Raw genomic sequence first — 20,000 nt, forward strand, 5'->3', positions numbered from 1 at the left:
ACCTCTGCTACTTCTGTTGACATATAAATAAATAAACAGAACGTGATTTTTTAAAATGCTGTGCATCTGTATTTTTTTCTTTTAGAATTTTAATTAAGATTATATCTGCATTTAAATAAACCCAGTAAATTAAATCACTGGTGGTTTTGCAATGCAAATACATAGAAGTAATGACTCACAAAATGAGGAAAATGAAACATTAAGATGGACTGACCCTGTGTGTGTGTGTGTGTGTGTGTGTGTGTGATTGTTTGTGTGTGTATTTGTTTAGAGTGAGGCTACAAGTGTGTGTTATTGATCTGATGTACATTTAGAACAAGAAACTAAAAGAAGAGAGAGAAACGTGTGTGAACTGATTTACTCCCACAAACCTCTGAACAAAACACCTCATATACAGTTACACAACTGAACACACACACACACACACACACACGTCTGGTTTGCTATCCTTGTGGGGACATTCATAGGCGTAATGGTTTTTATAGTGTACTTACTGTATGTGCTATTGTCCTACACCAACCCTACACCTAAACCTACCCCTTACAGGAGACTGCAGGCATTTTTAGATTTTCAAAAAACTTCACTCTGTGTGATTTATTAGCTTGTTTACCCGCGACACGAGTCCCCATGAGTCTGTGTGTATCCAGGTTTAAGTCCCCACCTGAATAGAAAAACAGGTACACACACACACACACACACACACACACACACTCACACACACACACAGAGCCTGAGGGCCGGACGCCATTCGCAAACTCTTGTTCTCAGTCTTTTGTTCTGTTGATTATGTAACATATAAAACTGACAGATGAGAGTAAATCCTGCTCACGCTATGATCATCAGCACACACACACACACACACACACAACAGACTGGTTCTGTCCGTCTCTCTCTCTCCTGCTTGACATCAGCCTGCTGGAATGTGTGTGTTTAGTCACACCTGTGTCCTCACCTTCTGACCCGAGTGTTGTGTGTGTGTGTGTGTGTGTGTGTGTGTGTGTGCTGCAGCGATGATGTCATCTGATCTGAGATCAGCTCGTGTTTGACCTCTGACCCACAGTTCAGTTCCTCCGCCTGAATGACCTAAAAAGAGAACATAAACTGTCTTGTCATATAGTACTAAACTGAATAACTGATATGTTTCATTGGACGATACAGAGAAAATTGGTATTTTGCTGGAAAACTTTATTTACATTTACATTGAGTCGTTTAGCAGACGCTTTTATCCAAAGCGACCTACAAATGAGGACAACAGAAGCAATCAAAACCAACAAAAGAGCAACGATACACACGTGCTGTAACAAGTCTCAGTTAGCCTAAAGCTGTACGCAAGGTTTTATTAAATAAAAAAAGAACAAAACAAAACCAAAACAATAGCATAGAAAAAAAGAAAAGAATAAGGAACGCTAGTGTTAGAGGGTCTTTTTTATAATGAAATAAATATATATGCTATATCTACGCTGATAATGCTTGGCCTGTTGTTATTTCATCAGAACACAGATATGAGTGAATGAGGTCTGAGGGTGTAGTTACACTATTCACCAGCAGGGGCTCCTGAACTCTTGTCATATGACAAGCAAAACAGGAAGTGACATCACAGAGGTCACCCATGAACCCTCATGACTGTGTGAAGGTCAGTAAATCTAAAAACATCAGATGGAATGGAAAGTTCAGTTCAGAACACAAAGTACAAACAGAGTACAAACACTAGTAAATCAAAATGAAATACAATATTACATCTTGTTTTCTGAAAAAATGATCAAGAAGACGTAAGTTTATGATTAAAACAAGAAAAAAAATTGCCAATGGGTCAGAAAAATCAAGTTAATTCAAAAGGGCGATTTTTCTGACCCCATCTGAAGATATTTTTCTTGTTTAAAGCTTAATCTCCATTTTGATAAATTTTTCAGAAAACAGGACTTTTGTATCTTAAATACTTTTGCTGTTCCAGTAAATGCGTCTGTAATTAAGGATGTTTAGATATTTATACTGGAGAACAAGACAGAAACACTGAGTGTGAAAGTCATTTTTGTCAGTGTGTTTGTGTGACAGGCATTGTTTAGTCCTGCAAGTTCATTCAGATCCACGGCTGATATCTTTCTTTTATAGATGACATCATGACTGATTCATTCTGCGTGTGTGTGTGTGATGACATCAGTGTGTGTGTGTGCTGCAGCGATGATGTCATCTGATCTGAGATCAGCTCGTGTTTGACCTCTGACCCACAGTTCAGTTCCTCCGCCTGAATGACCTAAAAGAGAACATAAACTGTCTTGTCATATAGTACTAAACTGAATAACTGATATGTTTCATTGGACGATACAGAGAAAATTGGTATTTTGCTGGAAAACTTTATTTACATTTACATTGAGTCGTTTAGCAGACGCTTTTATCCAAAGCGACCTACAAATGAGGACAACAGAAGCAATCAAAACCAACAAAAGAGCAACGATACACACGTGCTGTAACAAGTCTCAGTTAGCCTAAAGCTGTACGCAAGGTTTTATTAAATAAAAAAGAACAAAACAAAACCAAAACAATAGCATAGAAAAAGAAAAGAATAAGGAACGCTAGTGTTAGAGGGTCTTTTATAATGAAATAAATATATATGCTATATCTACGCTGATAATGCTTGGCCTGTTGTTATTTCATCAGAACACAGATATGAGTGAATGAGGTCTGAGGGTGTAGTTACACTATTCACCAGCAGGGGCTCCTGAACTCTTGTCATATGACAAGCAAAACAGGAAGTGACATCACAGAGGTCACCCATGAACCCTCATGACTGTGTGAAGGTCAGTAAATCTAAAAACATCAGATGGAATGGAAAGTTCAGTTCAGAACACAAAGTACAAACAGAGTACAAACACTAGTAAATCAAAATGAAATACAATATTACATCTTGTTTTCTGAAAAATGATCAAGAAGACGAAGTTTATGATTAAAACAAGAAAAAAATTGCCAATGGGTCAGAAAAATCAAGTTAATTCAAAAGGGCGATTTTTCTGACCCCATCTGAAGATATTTTTTCTTGTTTAAAGCTTAATCTCCATTTTGATAAATTTTTCAGAAAACAGGACTTTTGTATCTTAAATACTTTTGCTGTTCCAGTAAATGCGTCTGTAATTAAGGATGTTTAGATATTTGTACTGGAGAACAAGACAGAAACACTGAGTGTGAAAGTCATTTTTGTCAGTGTGTTTGTGTGACAGGCATTGTTTAGTCCTGCAAGTTCATTCAGATCCACGGCTGATATCTTTCTTTTATAGATGACATCATGACTGATTCATTCTGCGTGTGTGTGTGTGTGTGTGTGTGTGTGCTGCAGCGATGATGTCATCTGATCTGAGATCAGCTCGTGTTTGACCTCTGACCCACAGTTCAGTTCCTCCGCCTGAATGACCTAAAAGAGAACATAAACTGTCTTGTCATATAGTACTAAACTGAATAACTGATATGTTTCATTGGACGATACAGAGAAAATTGGTATTTTGCTGGAAAACTTTATTTACATTTACATTGAGTCGTTTAGCAGACGCTTTTATCCAAAGCGACCTACAAATGAGGACAACAGAAGCAATCAAAACCAACAAAAGAGCAACGATACACACGTGCTGTAACAAGTCTCAGTTAGCCTAAAGCTGTACGCAAGGTTTTATTAAATAAAAAAAGAACAAAACAAAACCAAAACAATAGCATAGAAAAAAAGAAAAGAATAAGGAACGCTAGTGTTAGAGGGTCTTTTATAATGAAATAAATATATATGCTATATCTACGCTGATAATGCTTGGCCTGTTGTTATTTCATCAGAACACAGATATGAGTGAATGAGGTCTGAGGGTGTAGTTACACTATTCACCAGCAGGGGCTCCTGAACTCTTGTCATATGACAAGCAAAACAGGAAGTGACATCACAGAGGTCACCCATGAACCCTCATGACTGTGTGAAGGTCAGTAAATCTAAAAACATCAGATGGAATGGAAAGTTCAGTTCAGAACACAAAGTACAAACAGAGTACAAACACTAGTAAATCAAAATGAAATACAATATTACATCTTGTTTTCTGAAAAAATGATCAAGAAGACGTAAGTTTATGATTAAAACAAGAAAAAAAATTGCCAATGGGTCAGAAAAATCAAGTTAATTCAAAAGGGCGTATTTTTCTGACCCCATCTGAAGATATTTTTTCTTGTTTAAAGCTTAATCTCCATTTTGATAAATTTTTCAGAAAACAGGACTTTTGTATCTTAAATACTTTTGCTGTTCCAGTAAATGCGTCTGTAATTAAGGATGTTTAGATATTTATACTGGAGAACAAGACAGAAACACTGAGTGTGAAAGTCATTTTTTGTCAGTGTGTTTGTGTGACAGGCATTGTTTAGTCCTGCAAGTTCATTCAGATCCACGGCTGATATCTTTCTTTTATAGATGACATCATGACTGATTCATTCTGCGTGTGTGTGTGTGATGACATCAGTGTGTGTGTGTGCTGCAGCGATGATGTCATCTGATCTGAGATCAGCTCGTGTTTGACCTCTGACCCACAGTTCAGTTCCTCCGCCTGAATGACCTAAAAGAGAACATAAACTGTCTTGTCATATAGTACTAAACTGAATAACTGATATGTTTCATTGGACGATACAGAGAAAATTGGTATTTTGCTGGAAAACTTTATTTACATTTACATTTAGTCATTTAGCAGACGCTTTTATCCAAAGCGACTTACAATTGGGGAATACATCGAGCGATTAATCTTGAAGAGGCAATCAGACATAAGTGCTTGCAACACCAAGTCTCAGACATTGTTCAAATAAATACAAACTACCAAAGGAAGGAATAAGTAAAGATAATTTTTTTTTTTTTTTTTTTAAGTTTAGGATGAAGTCAAGTGCTGTCGAAAGAGATGAGTTTTCAGTTGTTGCTTGAAGATTGACAGGGATCCAGCATTCCGGATAGAGGTGGGAAGATCGTTCCACCAGCCAGGAATGGTGAATGAGAATGATCTAGAGAGTGATTTTGCGCCTCTGTGATGGTATCACGAGGCGCCGCTCACTAGCAGATCTCAGATTTCTGGAGGGATGTAGTTTGTTAATAGAGAGTGCAAGTAAACGGGTGCTGAGCCAGTGGTTGTTCTATATGCAAGCATCAGTGTCTTGAACTTGATGCGAGCCGTGATTGGTAGCCAGTGCAGGGAGATAAAGAGAGGTGTAACATGGGCTCTTTTGGGCTCGTTGAAGACCAGTCGTGCCGCTGCATTCTGAATCATTTGTAGAGGTTTGACTGTATTAGACGGAAGTCCAGCCAGAAGAGCATTGCAATAGTCCAGCCTAGAAATGACAAGGGCCTGGACAAGAAGTTGTGCAGCATGCTCTGTCAGAAAGGGCCTGATCTTTCTGATGTTATATAGTGCAAACCTGCAAGATCGAGCAGTTTTGTAATGTGGTCTTTGAAGGTCAGCTGATCATCAAAGATTACACCAAGATTTCTGACCGAAGTTGATGGGGTTATTGTTGATGAACCTAACTGGATCGTGAAGTCATGCTGTAGAGTCGGAGTGGCAGGGAGGACAAGAAGCTCAGTCTTTGCCAGGTTGAGCTGCAGGTGATGTTCTTTCATCCATGCCGAGATGTCCGCCAGGCAACCTGAGATCCTTGCAGCTACCGTTGGATCATCTGGTTGAAAAGAGAGGTAGAGCTGTGTGTCATCAGCGTAGCAATGGTATGAGAATCCATGTGCCTGTATGATGGGACCCAGTGATGTAGTGTATGTGGAGAAGAGGAGGGTCCAAGAACTGATCCCTGAGGAACCCCAGTGACCAGTGTATGTGCTTTGGATACCTCACCTCCCAGGCCACCCTGAAAGACCTACCAGTGAGATAGGATTCAAACCAGCGAAGTGGAATGCCAGAGATGCCCAGTGATGAGAGGGTGGACAGGGTATCTGATGATTGACAGTGTCAAAAGCGGCAGATAGGTCCAGCAGAATGAGGACTGATGATTTGGAATGGGCTTTTGCAATTCGCAGGGCTTCAGTGACCGAGAGAAGCGCAGTCTCAGTTGAATGGCCCCTCCTGAAACCTGACTGTTTAGCATCCAGTTTGTCGTTCTGTGAAAGAAACAGTGAGACTTGGTTGAAGACAACTCGTTCAAGTGTTTTCGCTATGAGCGGAAGGAGAGACAGGTCTGTAGTTTTCTATAAGAGAAGTGTTTAATGTAGGTTTTTTGAGCAGTGGGGTTACCCGAGCCTGCTTGAACGCAATGGGGAAGTTACCTGTGAGTAGGGATGTGTTGATGATGTGTGTGAGTGCAGGTAAGAGTGTGGGTGAGATTGCTTGGAGAAGGTGTGAGGGGATTGGGTCAAGAGGACATGTTGTAGGATGGTTGGAGGAGAAGCTTGGATACTTCAGCTTCAGTGAGTGGACAGAAAGAAAAGATGGGAGTTTTAGCAGTGGATGTGGTAGGGTGAGGGTCCTGTGTGCGTGGAGATAAAGAGCGAACTCTACTCATAAAATATGCTTTATGCTGTTTTACAATAGAAATGAAAGCACTTCACGTCTGAATCGTGTTTCTAATTGAGGACATCCACAAAGAGAGGAGCTTTAAAGTTTGAGTCTGTGGTTCTGTTTCTCTCCTGTTCATCTCTGTGAAGCTGTATAATCTGTATGAAGCGCTATAGAAGTAAATGTGGCTTGATTTGACTCGAGCTTTTGCACGCTGTGATGTGGTCCGTACGTCATGTGATGTGTTCATAACAGTTTTTTTCATCTGCTTACACACCCAATCTTTGCTTGTCACACAGTTTCTGAAAGCTGTCGCTCAAACAGCAGAAGCACACACCAAATCTGCAAAACCAGACACTGATTCTCAGACTTTGACTTAGTTTTCAGTTTCATAAAACACTTTTTGCAAAACACAACTCACAGTTCTCAATGTAACACACACAAATCTAACAGGAAGTGTCTTGACTTCCTTTTTCAAACACACTAATTTATCAGCCTCTCACATTAACTCCTCACATGTGCTTCACTGGACACCAACCAATCATGCTGTAGAACAGGCCTATAAACACACATCTGTTTCTGCTCTTTTGTACTGTGTAATACTGTTTTCACAACCACAAATGCTTACAGTAAAAAAAAGTTTGCTTTCAATCTTGCTTCCGTGTTTTCCGTGAATTTTTCAGCATCTCTCTGACAATTACTTTCAATCTTGTACAGAATTGTACACAGGATCTCATGAAAGCAGAGATTTAGGTTTTGAATAACTGTGTATATGAGATATCCAAACATATAATATTATGGCAAAGGTGTTTACTATGTTTGCTTTTGAGGTGTGTTTGTGATATTTTGAATGCAGTGCTTCATTTTGCAAGAGATGCGAGGCATTTTGTGTGCAATTCTTGGATTTGCGTGTAAAGTTTTGAAAAAACGAGGCAAAGTTTAGAAAATGTGTGAAAGCAGCTGAAAAAAAAACTGTTAAGTGCTGTTTCCCACAATCCTCTCTGTTTCTCCCTCAGGTGCTCGATCATGCTGGAAGACGCGGTGACGGCGAAGCTGTCTCCGGCCAGAGGACGAGCGCGGCGGCAGACGTCCGAGGAGAGTCGCGGGGTGAGACACGCTCATGAAGACACGGCCACCGTCCAGAGAAACCCGATGGACAGCAGACGACGAGCGCAGAGAGAGCAAACCGCAGCCAAGAGCCGAGACCTCTCACGAGACGACCTGCTCTTCCTCCTCAGCATGCTGGAAGGAGAACTGCAGGTCACGTCAAAATCAAAATCACACATCTATTTTCTAAATGCATGTTATAGATTCATCTGTGTATGTGTTATTGTGCACCGTTTGATCCGGTAATGTTTGATCAGAATGTCATAATTGGATCTTCTATCTGGTGACGTATGCAGGATTTCTCCAATCATTTAGTCATTAAACTCTGCCCCTCAAGCTCACGCTCATCTGAATATGCCACATGCACATCTCAACATCCAATCAACATCCGATGCACAGAACCAAGTCCCGCCCTACATTTGTACTTTTTCAGTAATCCATTAGACTCTGATGTACATCACAATACAGAAGAAAAGATCTGACATTATTTCCATTTTCATCACATTCACACCAAGAATGAAAACTTTTACAGTAAAATTATAATTGCTGTAACTGTGAGAATAGCGAAGTCTGTGCCAGTCTGTATGACTCCGATGAACAATATCCTTGGAATCACTTTCAAAGTGACTTTTTCCAGCTGATAAATAATATAAACACTGACAGCCAATCAGAATCCTTCTGACTTTAAAGAGATTGAGCACTTAAGTGGCAGATGACAAAACTGCAGCGTGCACTTTGAATCAAGTGTAGCGTTAGTTCTGGCTGGTCACGTGAGTCGAACTTGCATCAGCTGATCACATACCTGTAGGAATATGACACCTATCACGGCATCCCTACATAAACGCTATTCAGTATTATTCAGCAGCTTTTGCTTGCTCGGGAGCAATTACCCTCCTCCATCCCCAACTCCTCCTTTCGCCACAGTCAGGACTTGGCTTCTGATATTCCTGTTGAATCAGAATCCCTAACCTTGAGTAATGTGTTACACTAAATGTAATTAAGTACATTAATGATCTGCTTGGTTCTGTTCTGTTAATCCTTGGGGGGTTATTATTATTGCTGCTCTCCCTGCTCATTCATGACAGGTTGCGTGGATGGGCACAGAGTTTTTGCCCAGAACAGAACCATACCACCTAAGTGCCTATCATTTGACAATAGTGGTCCTGACAGAAATAAAGTATCGTAATGTAGTTATCATTGTAGTTATTGTTGTGAACGGGTCTTTAGACAAGCCACATTGTAAATTTTTTCCCTGAGATTGATTTAGTGAATGCTTATTACAACAAAAACAGCCGTAAATTAGTTGATTGTGATCATCGTCTGCCTGGTAACGGTCGTTTTAGTGCTCTGAAGAATGAAAAATAGTCTTTCTGAGTGAAAATGTATTCATGGGCTTGACTGAGCGTTTGAGACACTACAGGCAAACATATTGTTTTTTTAATGCATTGGTCAATTTTTAGATTTTGGTCTATTAACTTTATGCAAGTTATTTTCAAGTGTTATTTCAGACTAGTGGAAAGAAAACATTTAAGTGTTTATTTTTTGCACTTTAAGTATTTGCATTGATAGATTTAAATTCTTATTCATATATTTAAAAGTTTTCTCCTCCACTTCAGCAGCGCTTATATACACCAAACTTAGAAGTTTTATTCTTGTCTATATTCTGAAGGTTTTTACTGAGGGGTTTGTTCATATATCATTCACACTGATTTATACAATATTTTAGTCCTAAACCATGGTGACATTTTTTTTCTGTCTGTTGACAGTATTTTCCGATTTATGGAGTGATAAAAAGAAAAATCCAAAATCCCCTCAGTAAAAACCTTCAGAATATAGATAAGAATAAAATTGCTAAGTTTGGTGTATGTGAGTGGTGCTGAAATGGTGAAAAAACTCTTTAAAGATACGGATTGGGATTGAAAGTGTAGTAAACCGAGACAATACAAACAAAACCAGTGTTTTAATACCGGTCAATTTTGAGATTTTGGTCTATTTTGCTTTCAGAACTGGTCTTCTCTGTCAGGCTAGTGGACAGAAAACATCCAAAATACACATTTAAGTGTTTCATTTATGACACTTTATCTATTTACTTCTATAGATTTCAATTTCAATCCATATCTTTAAAGAGTTTTTTCTCCACTTCAGCAGCACTTACATACACCAAACTTTACAGTTTTATTCCTCTCTATATTCTGAAGGTTTTTACAGAGGGGTTTATTAATATTTTATTCACACTGATTTATATAACATTTCACTCCTAAACATGGTGAAAATGTGTTTGTTTTCTGTCTGTTGACAGTATTTACTAATTTATGAAGTGATAAAAGAGAAATCCAAAATCCCTCAGTAAAACCTTCAGAATATAGATAAGAATAAAATTGCTAAGTTTGGTGTATGTGAGTGCTGAAATGGTGAAAAAACTCTTTAAAGATACGGATTGGGATTGAAAGTGTAGTAAACCGAGACAATACAAACAAAACCAGTGTTTTAATACCGGTCAATTTTGAGATTTTGGTCTATTTTGCTTTCAGAACTGGTCTTCTCTGTCAGGCTAGTGGACAGAAAACATCCAAAATACACATTTAAGTGTTTCATTTATGACACTTTATCTATTTACTTCTATAGATTTCAATTTCAATCCATATCTTTAAAGAGTTTTTTCTCCACTTCAGCAGCACTTACATACACCAAACTTTACAGTTTTATTCCTCTCTATATTCTGAAGGTTTTTACAGAGGGGTTTATTAATATTTTATTCACACTGATTTATATAACATTTCACTCCTAAACATGGTGAAAATGTGTTTGTTTTCTGTCTGTTGACAGTATTTACTAATTTATGAAGTGATAAAAAGAGAAATCCAAAATCCCCTCAGTAAAAACCTTTACATCTAATGTGTGAATAAAATCAAACCATAATTTTGAATCTGGCTTCATCCAATGTTCAGATTTATGTTCTGAAAATGAATCCAAATTATGGCATATTATTGCATATATAAACATAACAGAAAACTTGTAATACAAAACTTTGTGTGCAATTCTTAATGTAATCAATCAAGTGAGGAAGTATGGTGATGTTCATTAGTTAAATTTCACCTGTTTACATGTGGTGTCTTGCCTTATTATGAAGCAGAGAGTCAAACCCTGTTAAAACTAAGAGACATCAGTCAGTCCCTGATGAAATAAAATCAACATAAAAGGAAAATTAATTAGAGCTTCAGGCAGTTAATATTTATTCAGTTTTAAATGCAAACACAGAAGTCCTTCCCTGTAATGGATTCATAGGTTGTTTCTGTGTTTTAATGACATGCGTGTGTTTGCTGCAGGCCAGAGACGAGGTGATCACCGTCCTCAAAGCTGATAAAATTGATCTGGCTCTGCTGGAGGCCAAATACGGCTTCGTGACGCCACCGAATGTGCTAAAGGCGCTGCAGAGAGACGCCATCCAGGCTAAGAATGGCAGCTGGCAGGAGGACATCTACGAGAAGCCCATGAGCGAGGTACGAGAGAGGCGGACAAAGTACACAACTCTGCTTACTTGAGTGAAAGCTCAGATACTGCTGGCCAAATATTACTCCATTAAAAGTGAAAGTTGTACAGACTGATTTTTACTTAAGTAAACGTACAGAAGTACTTGTTTTTAAAAGTACCAAAAGTAAATTTCCTTTTTTTTTTATGTCAGTGTTTTATTATTGTTGTATGTAATCCTTGCAATACCTCTGAAGCAACTTACAATACATTACACCTACTGAATACACTGACTAGCTTGTAGTATATCTTTAGAGTAAAGAGCGGTTAAAAACCTATGGAAAAAAACAGCTCTGGCAGTGTGTGCACACATCTACGTGCACCATTCATCCACATTTGAACTGAGTGGACAGTGAAATTGCTGTAAATACAGACTAGTAAGAATAAAATCAAACTTGCTTTAAAACCCAGCAACACAACTGTAGCTGTATAACTTTACAACCGCAACACTGCTTTAACAAAAAATCAAAACAGCAAGACTTATTTGACATCAAAACGTCAAAGTTTTGACATCAAAAATGTTCTCGAATCACTCTTGTGGTACTTTGATGTCACAGACAGAACGGCCTGCAGGGCTGCTTCAAGTCAAACACCTACAGTATTGTGTTTTTTTAGGAGACGCACAACTTTTCTATGGCTTTATGGGTAATATTTTAATTTACACAATTTGGCAAAATCAGACAATATTGTGTCTAATATTTACCACAAAATAAACTATTCTTGTTATTGAATTGTTGTAAATAAATATCACATTTGCAAAAATCATTAGGATATAAAGTAAAGATCATGTTTCATGAAGATATTTTGAACATTTCCTACTGTAAATATATCAAAAATTATTTTCTGATTAGTAATATGCATTGCTAAGAACTTCATTTGGACAACTTTAAAGGCGATAATATTTAGATTTTTTTTTGCACCCTCAGATTCCAGATTTCCAAATAGTTGTATCTCAGCCAAATATTGTCCGATGCTAACAAACCATACATCGATGGAAAGATTATTTATTCAGATTTCAGATGATGCATAAATCTCAATTTCAAAAAATGTATCCTTATGACTGGTTTTGTGGACTCTACAAGTTAAAGTCATAAGTTTCCAGAAAAAATAATACTCAAGTAAAGTACAGATACTCAAAAAGTGTGCTTAAGTACAGTACTCAAGTAACTGTACTTCATTACCGCGCAGCTCTGTGGCTCCGAGCGTGTTCTGAGCGTGTTTGCGTGTGTCAGTTGGACAGGCTGGTGGAGAAGCAGCGGGAGACCTACAGACGGATGCTGGAGCAGCTGCTGCTGGTGGAGCGAGCTCACAGACAGACGCTTCATCGGCTGCAGGACGAGAAGAGGAACCACAGCGACTTCATGAGGAAGAGTGACGAGTTCACCAGCCTGCTGGAGCAGGAGAGAGAGAGGTCAGAGCTCAGCGCACTGGGTCCTGTAGACCAAAGTCCAAAGTATATCACTCGTTTTTGACACAAACGGTTAGTGTATTCATACAGTCAAAGACACAGGCTTTCATAGCACGTGTGAACACATGAAGCATGCGCACTAGAGAGAGTCTTCATCCAGTCTAGAGACTGAATCACTGTCATCATAGTCATACAGACAAACAAGGGATTGTGGGTTGAATGATAGTTGCATAAAATAATATGAAAAATTGTATATGAAATTTCAAAATTTTTTTGTAACGGTGTTTTGAATTGATCTCACTAGTGTTCTCTAGTCAGGAAAGTAGTCTGTGTATTTGACAGGTTTGTGTGTCGTCTGAGGCCAAAGATTAGATTCTGACAAAAGAGAATATGTTTTTGACTAAAATGTTTGACTTTGACCTGAAAGTTTGAATATTTGAATAAGTTGGTGTGTAGTTTTGAGATTGTGTTTATGGTTGTGAGAAAATGGTGAATTGTTTCATGAATTGTGTGTTAGCAATCGAGATGAATTTTAGTTTGTTTTAAATGCTTTTATTTTAACATTATTTCAATTTAGCATTTTTGTCATTTAATTCATTTTAATAAGTGTTTTAACTTGTTTTAATTTTAAACTAATTTATTTAAATGTGCTTTTTTTATGATAATACTGTACATTTCAAATAGTTTGAATGTTTTTATTTTTTAATTATTTTAATTTCACATTTTTATCATTATTACGTTTAACTTGATTGTAGAATTATTTATTACATTTTTTTATTTGCCATTTTTATGATTTAATCAGAATCAGAATGAGCTTTATTGCCAGGAATGTTTACATCCGAGGAATTAGTTTGGTGACAGAATGACAGCGACAGGACAGGACACAGATAATAATAAAACAATTATAATAATGTACAAATATACAAAATAGACAATGTGCAAAATAGCACAAACACAATATACAAAATAGACAATTTAGTATGTACAGGTATGTCGTGTAATTACATTCATTATATAATGAATATTGCTGTGCAGATGTCAGTGTGATGTGATCGTGTTATCAGTGTTTGGCTTGTTTGGTGTGTGTGTGTGTGTGTGTGTGTTTGTGTGTTTGTGTGTGTGTGTGTGTGTGTGTGTGTGTGTGTGTGTGTGTGTGTGTGTGTGTGTGTCCTGCGGCTCTGTTCCGTTTGAAGTGGTTTATTCAGATAATCACGACTCATTAAACAGTAACTCGTTGTTTAACCGGAACACGATACAGTTTCTGTTTGTCAGTCAGGAAAGGAAGGTTTTTCTCCACACGTCTCTGCAAAGCGTACGAGATGCAAGAGTGTTTTAATTGATTGTTTGTTTATGTTTTCAGATCTCTGCGTGTTGATCTATTGTAGCAGGATTCATTGTAGCAGCATGACATCATTTCCTCTCTGGTGTGAGCGCACATTACATACACACGCGAGTATGTGCAGCAGAACACGTCTGTCTCTGTCTCTCATCATGTTCGATCGGGACGCTCCAGTCTCAGCCCAGATTGTGAATGAGGAACCGAACTGATCCGTCCAGATTGGACAGAGATCTGAGTCCAAACACTCACTTTATATCCTGCCAGAGACATATTTAGCTAATGATGTTTCCATTTTCATTGCCTTACAAGGCTCTTAAAAATAAGTCTGAGTAGATGAAAATAAGCCGCGCTGATAATATATCCAGCAGCAGAAATAGAGCGGCCCGGTGCCTTTTTAAAGAAGGAATCGAATGCTGGCGTGAGTAAAAATATCCTGCGGGATTCAGACGGATTCACACCCGCTGGTCTTTCCAAAGTGAGTTAAATAAAGCAGGACTTCAGGGCCGACTGGACAATGTCAGGTCAACTCAAATTTATTTATATGCATTTCATGAAATGCATCGTTTCAAAGCAGCTTTACAGAAAATGCTGATGTTGATGTGTATAATATCTTATTATGTTCATGTTTTGTTGTCACATTTATCCAACTAGAGCTGGACGATAATTTGTTACATTTTAATGAAATAAAATATTGAGTAATTGAGATTTGCTGTATAGTATATTTCACTTTATATGAGTGTATGCAGGATACAGTTGGACACATATGGTAGTTGTGTAATGTTTTATTCATTATTCATTCATTAATTAGAGTTATTAGTTTGTTATTTGTGGATGTGAAGCAGAGATTTTGAGCTGTTCTGCAGGGATATTATTCTTAACTAAAACTGAACTTTAAACTAAAACCATAAAAAAAAAATCATTGTTGTTACGTGAAATATAATAAATGTGAACTGAAATAAAAGAAAATATTTTAAAAAAAATGAATTTATTTTATTTTAGCTAGTTACCAAAATATAATGTCTAATTTTCTTTTAGTTTAAATTTAAATGAACTAAAATAAAACTAAAGCTTAAATTAAAATGAATAAGAACTACAGTATATAGATTTTTTTTAACAAACAACAACTAATAACAATGACAAAAAATTACAAAAACTTAAACTAAAGCTATAAAAATATAATAAAATCTATTTGAAAATATTAAAAAACTTACTTGCTATACTAACTTAAACTAATTTAAAACCTTACATTTTTAAATTTAATCAATTTGGTTGTGCAAGTAATTACAACTTAAATTACATTAAACCAACTTAAAAAAAAAAAATCAAGTTGAATTTCATATAACTTATAAAAAAGTTGAAATTGCACTTATTTTGATGTGTTAAAGTGATGTAAAAGCATCAGTTGTGCTGACTATGGGATGATTTTAGACTGTATCTGACTAACCACAAACAAACGCCTTTCAATTTGAGTCTGTGGAATTCAGGATTAAATGATTGTGCAGCGATTTGTACAAATACAGACATGTTTGCAAATAAAAATGTTCTGTTCTGCATTAATATATCATAAATTGCTCATGCAAAAAGGAATCCGTGCATTTGTGGATCAGGTCACACGGGTGCGTTTAGTGACGTCTTGTTCGGTTCATTTGGATTTTGAGACCGTTTACAGCATTTCACTTTATGCAGTACATGGATAATGTGCGTGCATCTATTAATCATTTTGAGTCTAAAATCATGCCGTACCTGACTTACTGACGACGTGATTCTTACAGTGAGATTTTCTGCGGTCAGAGAGCAGAAGACCCAGATGCTGCTGATGTTTGGTGTTCATTGATCTTCTGTGAGTGAACGAACATTAATGCCAACTCAAACACTGCAGACGTGTTTACAGATGTGTGTCAGTGAATGTGAGCTCATTCGGCCCCGGGCCCTTCAGCGCATGACGTAATGTGATTACATATCTGAGATAGAGCGCTCAAAACCACACACTAAACACACACTAAACACACACTAAACACACACACACACACACACACTAAACACACACACACTAACACACACACACACACACACACACACTGAACTCATACAACACTCACAAATTAAAGACTCACACACACACACACACACACACACACACACTGAACTCATACAACACTCACAAATTAAAGACTCACACACACACACACACACACACACACACACACACACACACACACACACACTAAACTCATACAACACTCACAAATTAAAGACTCACACACACACGCACTAAACACACACACACACACACACACACACACACACACACACACTAAACTCATACAACACTCACAAACTAGACACACACACACACACACACACACACACACACACACTAAACACACACACACACACACACACACACACACACACACACACACACACACACACACACACACACACACACACACTAAACACACACACACACACACACACACATGCGGTGGGTTGTTTAGGTCTTGTTTTCCTCTCCCTCTCATAAATGTGTGTGTTTTTCTCTGGAAAGAGGCGAATGCCTTGTAAGGAGTAGCGCTGGATTGCGGAGGAATCTTCCGGAGTCTCCACAGATGTCGTGTCAGAGGAAGCGCTTCGGTGGAACTCGTTCTTCAGCTCGTGTCACGGCTCACCATCCATCATGCTTGTGTTTGCTTTAGTCTCGCTGCTCTTCTGACGCCCGCTTTCTGACTAATTCATCAAAATGAAGTTTATGCTTAAAAGAAGACTAATAAACATGTTCTGTCCCCATTGGCAGGTATTTGTTCTTCACTTTGATGAATTTGTGTCTTGCGTCATGGTGCATCTCCAGTCAGTGTATCTTGATTTAAGAGTGTTTAGATGTTTACGCTGGAAAACGAGACGGTTCTTCATGCGTTCAGATGTCTGACAGTGTCAGGGTATCATTTGGTTCCAGAAAAGGCATTATTTATGAAGCGGAGGCCGCTCGGTGTCGTTTCTCGTCTGCGGTTTGAGGCTGACTGAGTTCTGTTGAGGCAAAGCCACATTTCAGCGGAGAGGAACCGATGCCTCGCTCACAGTTACATCCCTGCTTCTGTCCAGAATCACTTACTCGCGTCTGATCGGCTCATGCGTTCACTGCGAATCAAACCCACGAGTCAGGAATGTGTTCGGCTGAAAGAAAGGAAAACAGAGAATAGAACAGACATTACATAGTTCATGTTCTGAATGTGTGCATTAATAGTGTTTTTAATGAACGGTTTTGTTAGCTGAAACAGTTTCACAAATAATTGCAAAGAAACAGCAGGTAACACATTGAATTCGTAACATTTTGAAGTGAAAATAGTATTTACTTGTAAAACTTCAATAATTTAGTTTTGTTTACAACTTTGAAGTGTACATATATTTTTTTAAATAAATGTTTTTTGGGTTTTTAGATTAAATAACATGTAAAACAACAAAATATAAAAATCATGTCACTGCAGCTTATCGGATTATTTGCTTTTTTGATTACTAACACAAAATATTAAATATTTTTGAAACATTTGTTTCATATAAAGTTTTCAGGGTTAAATTGTGAGCCTGCAGCACAGAAGCAGTCATAAGCAGCAGCTATATTTGTAGCAATAGCCAACAATACATTGTATGGGTCAAAATTATACATTTCTCTTTTATGCCAAAAATCATTAGGATATTAAGATCATGTTCCATGAAGATATTTAGTAAATTTCCTACCGTAAATATATCAAAACTTCATTTTTGATTAGTAATATGCATTGCTAAGAACTTCATTTGAACAACTTTAAAGGTGATTTCATCAATATTTAGATTTTTTTGCTCCCTCAGATTCCAGATTTTCAAATAGTTGTATCTCAGACAAATATTGTTCAAACCATACATCAATGGAACACTTATTTATTCAGATTTCAGATTATATATAAATCTCAATTTCAAAAAAATTTTGTGCTCCGGGGTCACATTTACACTTTGAATAACAGATTTATAATGTGATCCCACTGTATGTGTGTTTGCACATCATCCTCATCACGTTTAGTTTAATAATAATTTAGTGCTGGTCAACAGCACGACTGTAGTGAACTTCTGCCTGATCTGTACAGTGTTCGTCCAGAGCTTTACTGTATGATAGAGACTCTAAATCACGCTCATTCCCTGCGATACGGCCTCGCTCTGACCTCAGACTCGCATCATTCCTGCACGCTCATGTGCTTGACAGAAAAAATCATTGCATTGTTATTATGATTATGTTAACTTCTACAACACCAGTAGTAAAGCCTTTGCTGCTGATATGGCACAAGCCAATCAATAATCAATGATCGGTTGAGTCTCCAGCGGTCGTGTTCTGGTGAATGGCTTTAGTTTGTGAGTTTATCTTTCCATGTGATTGTTGGTTTTTCAGGCGCCGTTTCACAGACCGACAGACAACGTGCAAAATCGAACCGTCACAAAGTTTTACAGGCTCACGACGTTTCTTGGAAGCTCCTGTAGAAATGTAATTAGAATCATCTGGAGCAGCGAAAAGCTCTTCTCGCTAGACGCGAGTTTCACAAGTTCAGCTCAAAACCCCAAACCCAGAGCGCTGACACACAGGGACTTCTGCCTCACATCAGCCTCTCAGAGTATCAAAACCTTCTCTGGACTGTAGACGTGATATATTTGACCAAGAAAGACAAGAAAAAGAGCGTGGGAGTGTCACGGCCTGTTGTGTTTCTATAACCTAACCTTGATGTTAGAAAATTGAGCTGTTTTTGTGTTTGAAGGAATTGTTGACCCAAAAATGAAGATTAGCTGAAAATGTGCTCACCCTCAGGTCGACTGAGATTAGGATTAAATCGTATTATTTATTGTGGAAACATGGATGAACGCTGTGGATTCCACTCATATTGTGGAAGTAACGCTGGCTACGTGTGATTTATTAGTTCAGGGCTTCACCACTGTTTTTAACTAATGTTTTAAATGTCGACTATAGCCATCTATGACCTATCAGAGTTTTAAATCCCAAGTAATTGCTTTGTGTACATGTGTATCGTCCACCTGAATATCACAAAGAATTTATTAGGGACTTTTTCCAATTTCTTTTCTTATATTGTCCCTTTGTCTGATTTGATACTAATTGCTGGAGATTTTAATATCCAGGTTTGTTGCGCTGGAAAACCTACAGTTGCAGAGTTTTTAGAAATGCTGGACTCGTTTAATTTGACTCAATCTGTGACGTGTAGTACTCATGAACATGGCCCATGAACATTGACGTCATGATTTGTCGGATCACTGCTCAGTAGTATTTAACGTAAATCTTCCAAGTATATGTCGAGCTTCTTCATTGTCTGTTCCATATTCTCGCATTATTTCTCCTTCCACAACAATGCCTATATTGCCGCACCATCAGTCCCTTGGATTGAGTCTGCACCCCCCACTGCTGACCCAGCAGAACTAATGTCAGCGTTCAACTCTGTCTGCTCTAACATCATGCATCTTATTGCTCCAGATAAGACGAAGGAAAAAAGAGCCAATGTGCAACCGTGCTTGAATGAACAGACTAGAGCTCTAAGACAGGAAAGATAAATAGCATATTTCCCTACAAATGCTGAGGAATAGTCTGATCAAATATCAGAAAATTTTTCATATTCTGCGAATCTTACCAGTGGGGTACCTCAAGGGTCCATTTTGGGCCCTGTTTTGTTCTCATTATATATGTTCCCATTGGGAAGGATTTAAAAAAAAAAAAAAAAGGTATTTTTTAATCACCTACTGTATACGCAGATCTATTTGCTATTAAGGCCTAATTGTAATGTTGGTAACATTTTAGAATAGGGAACACTTATTCACTATTAACTTTTCCCTCAATAAATTCCTAATTTAGTGCTTATTAATAGTTAGTGCGGTAGTTGTTAAGTTTAGGTGTTGGGTAGGATTAGGGATGTAAGGTCATGGAGAATAAGGCATTAATATGTGCTTAATTACTACTAATAAATGGCTAATATTCTAGTAATATGCATGCTAATAAGCAACTAGTTAAGAGACCCTAAAATAAAGTGTTACCGTAATGTTTCCTGTGCAACACTTCATAGGTGTCTGGATGAAGTGAAAGATTGGTTGGCCGATA

The 20,000-nt window shown here is 37.7% G+C and overlaps 1 protein-coding gene across 2 annotated transcripts in view; it reads left to right on the forward strand.

The window, feature by feature from the left end:
• filip1l (filamin A interacting protein 1-like) overlaps positions 1-20,000 on the forward strand; it is a 53,046-nt gene that overhangs the window by 14,377 nt on the left and 18,669 nt on the right. The window contains exons 1-4 of one of the 2 annotated variants that reach the window (XM_058791521.1): positions 3,822-3,950; positions 7,517-7,760; positions 10,934-11,107; positions 12,368-12,546. In XM_058791521.1, coding sequence (XP_058647504.1) covers positions 7,527-7,760; positions 10,934-11,107; positions 12,368-12,546 — 587 coding nt within the window. In that variant the 5' untranslated portion in view covers positions 3,822-3,950; positions 7,517-7,526. Of the gene's footprint in view, positions 1-3,821; positions 3,951-7,516; positions 7,761-10,933; positions 11,108-12,367; positions 12,547-20,000 lie in introns of those variants that run through there. The other variant, XM_058791520.1, reaches the window with a different exon arrangement.

This window comes from Onychostoma macrolepis, chromosome 11, assembly GCF_012432095.1.
Source record: "Onychostoma macrolepis isolate SWU-2019 chromosome 11, ASM1243209v1, whole genome shotgun sequence".
Lineage (NCBI taxonomy): Eukaryota > Metazoa > Chordata > Actinopteri > Cypriniformes > Cyprinidae > Onychostoma > Onychostoma macrolepis.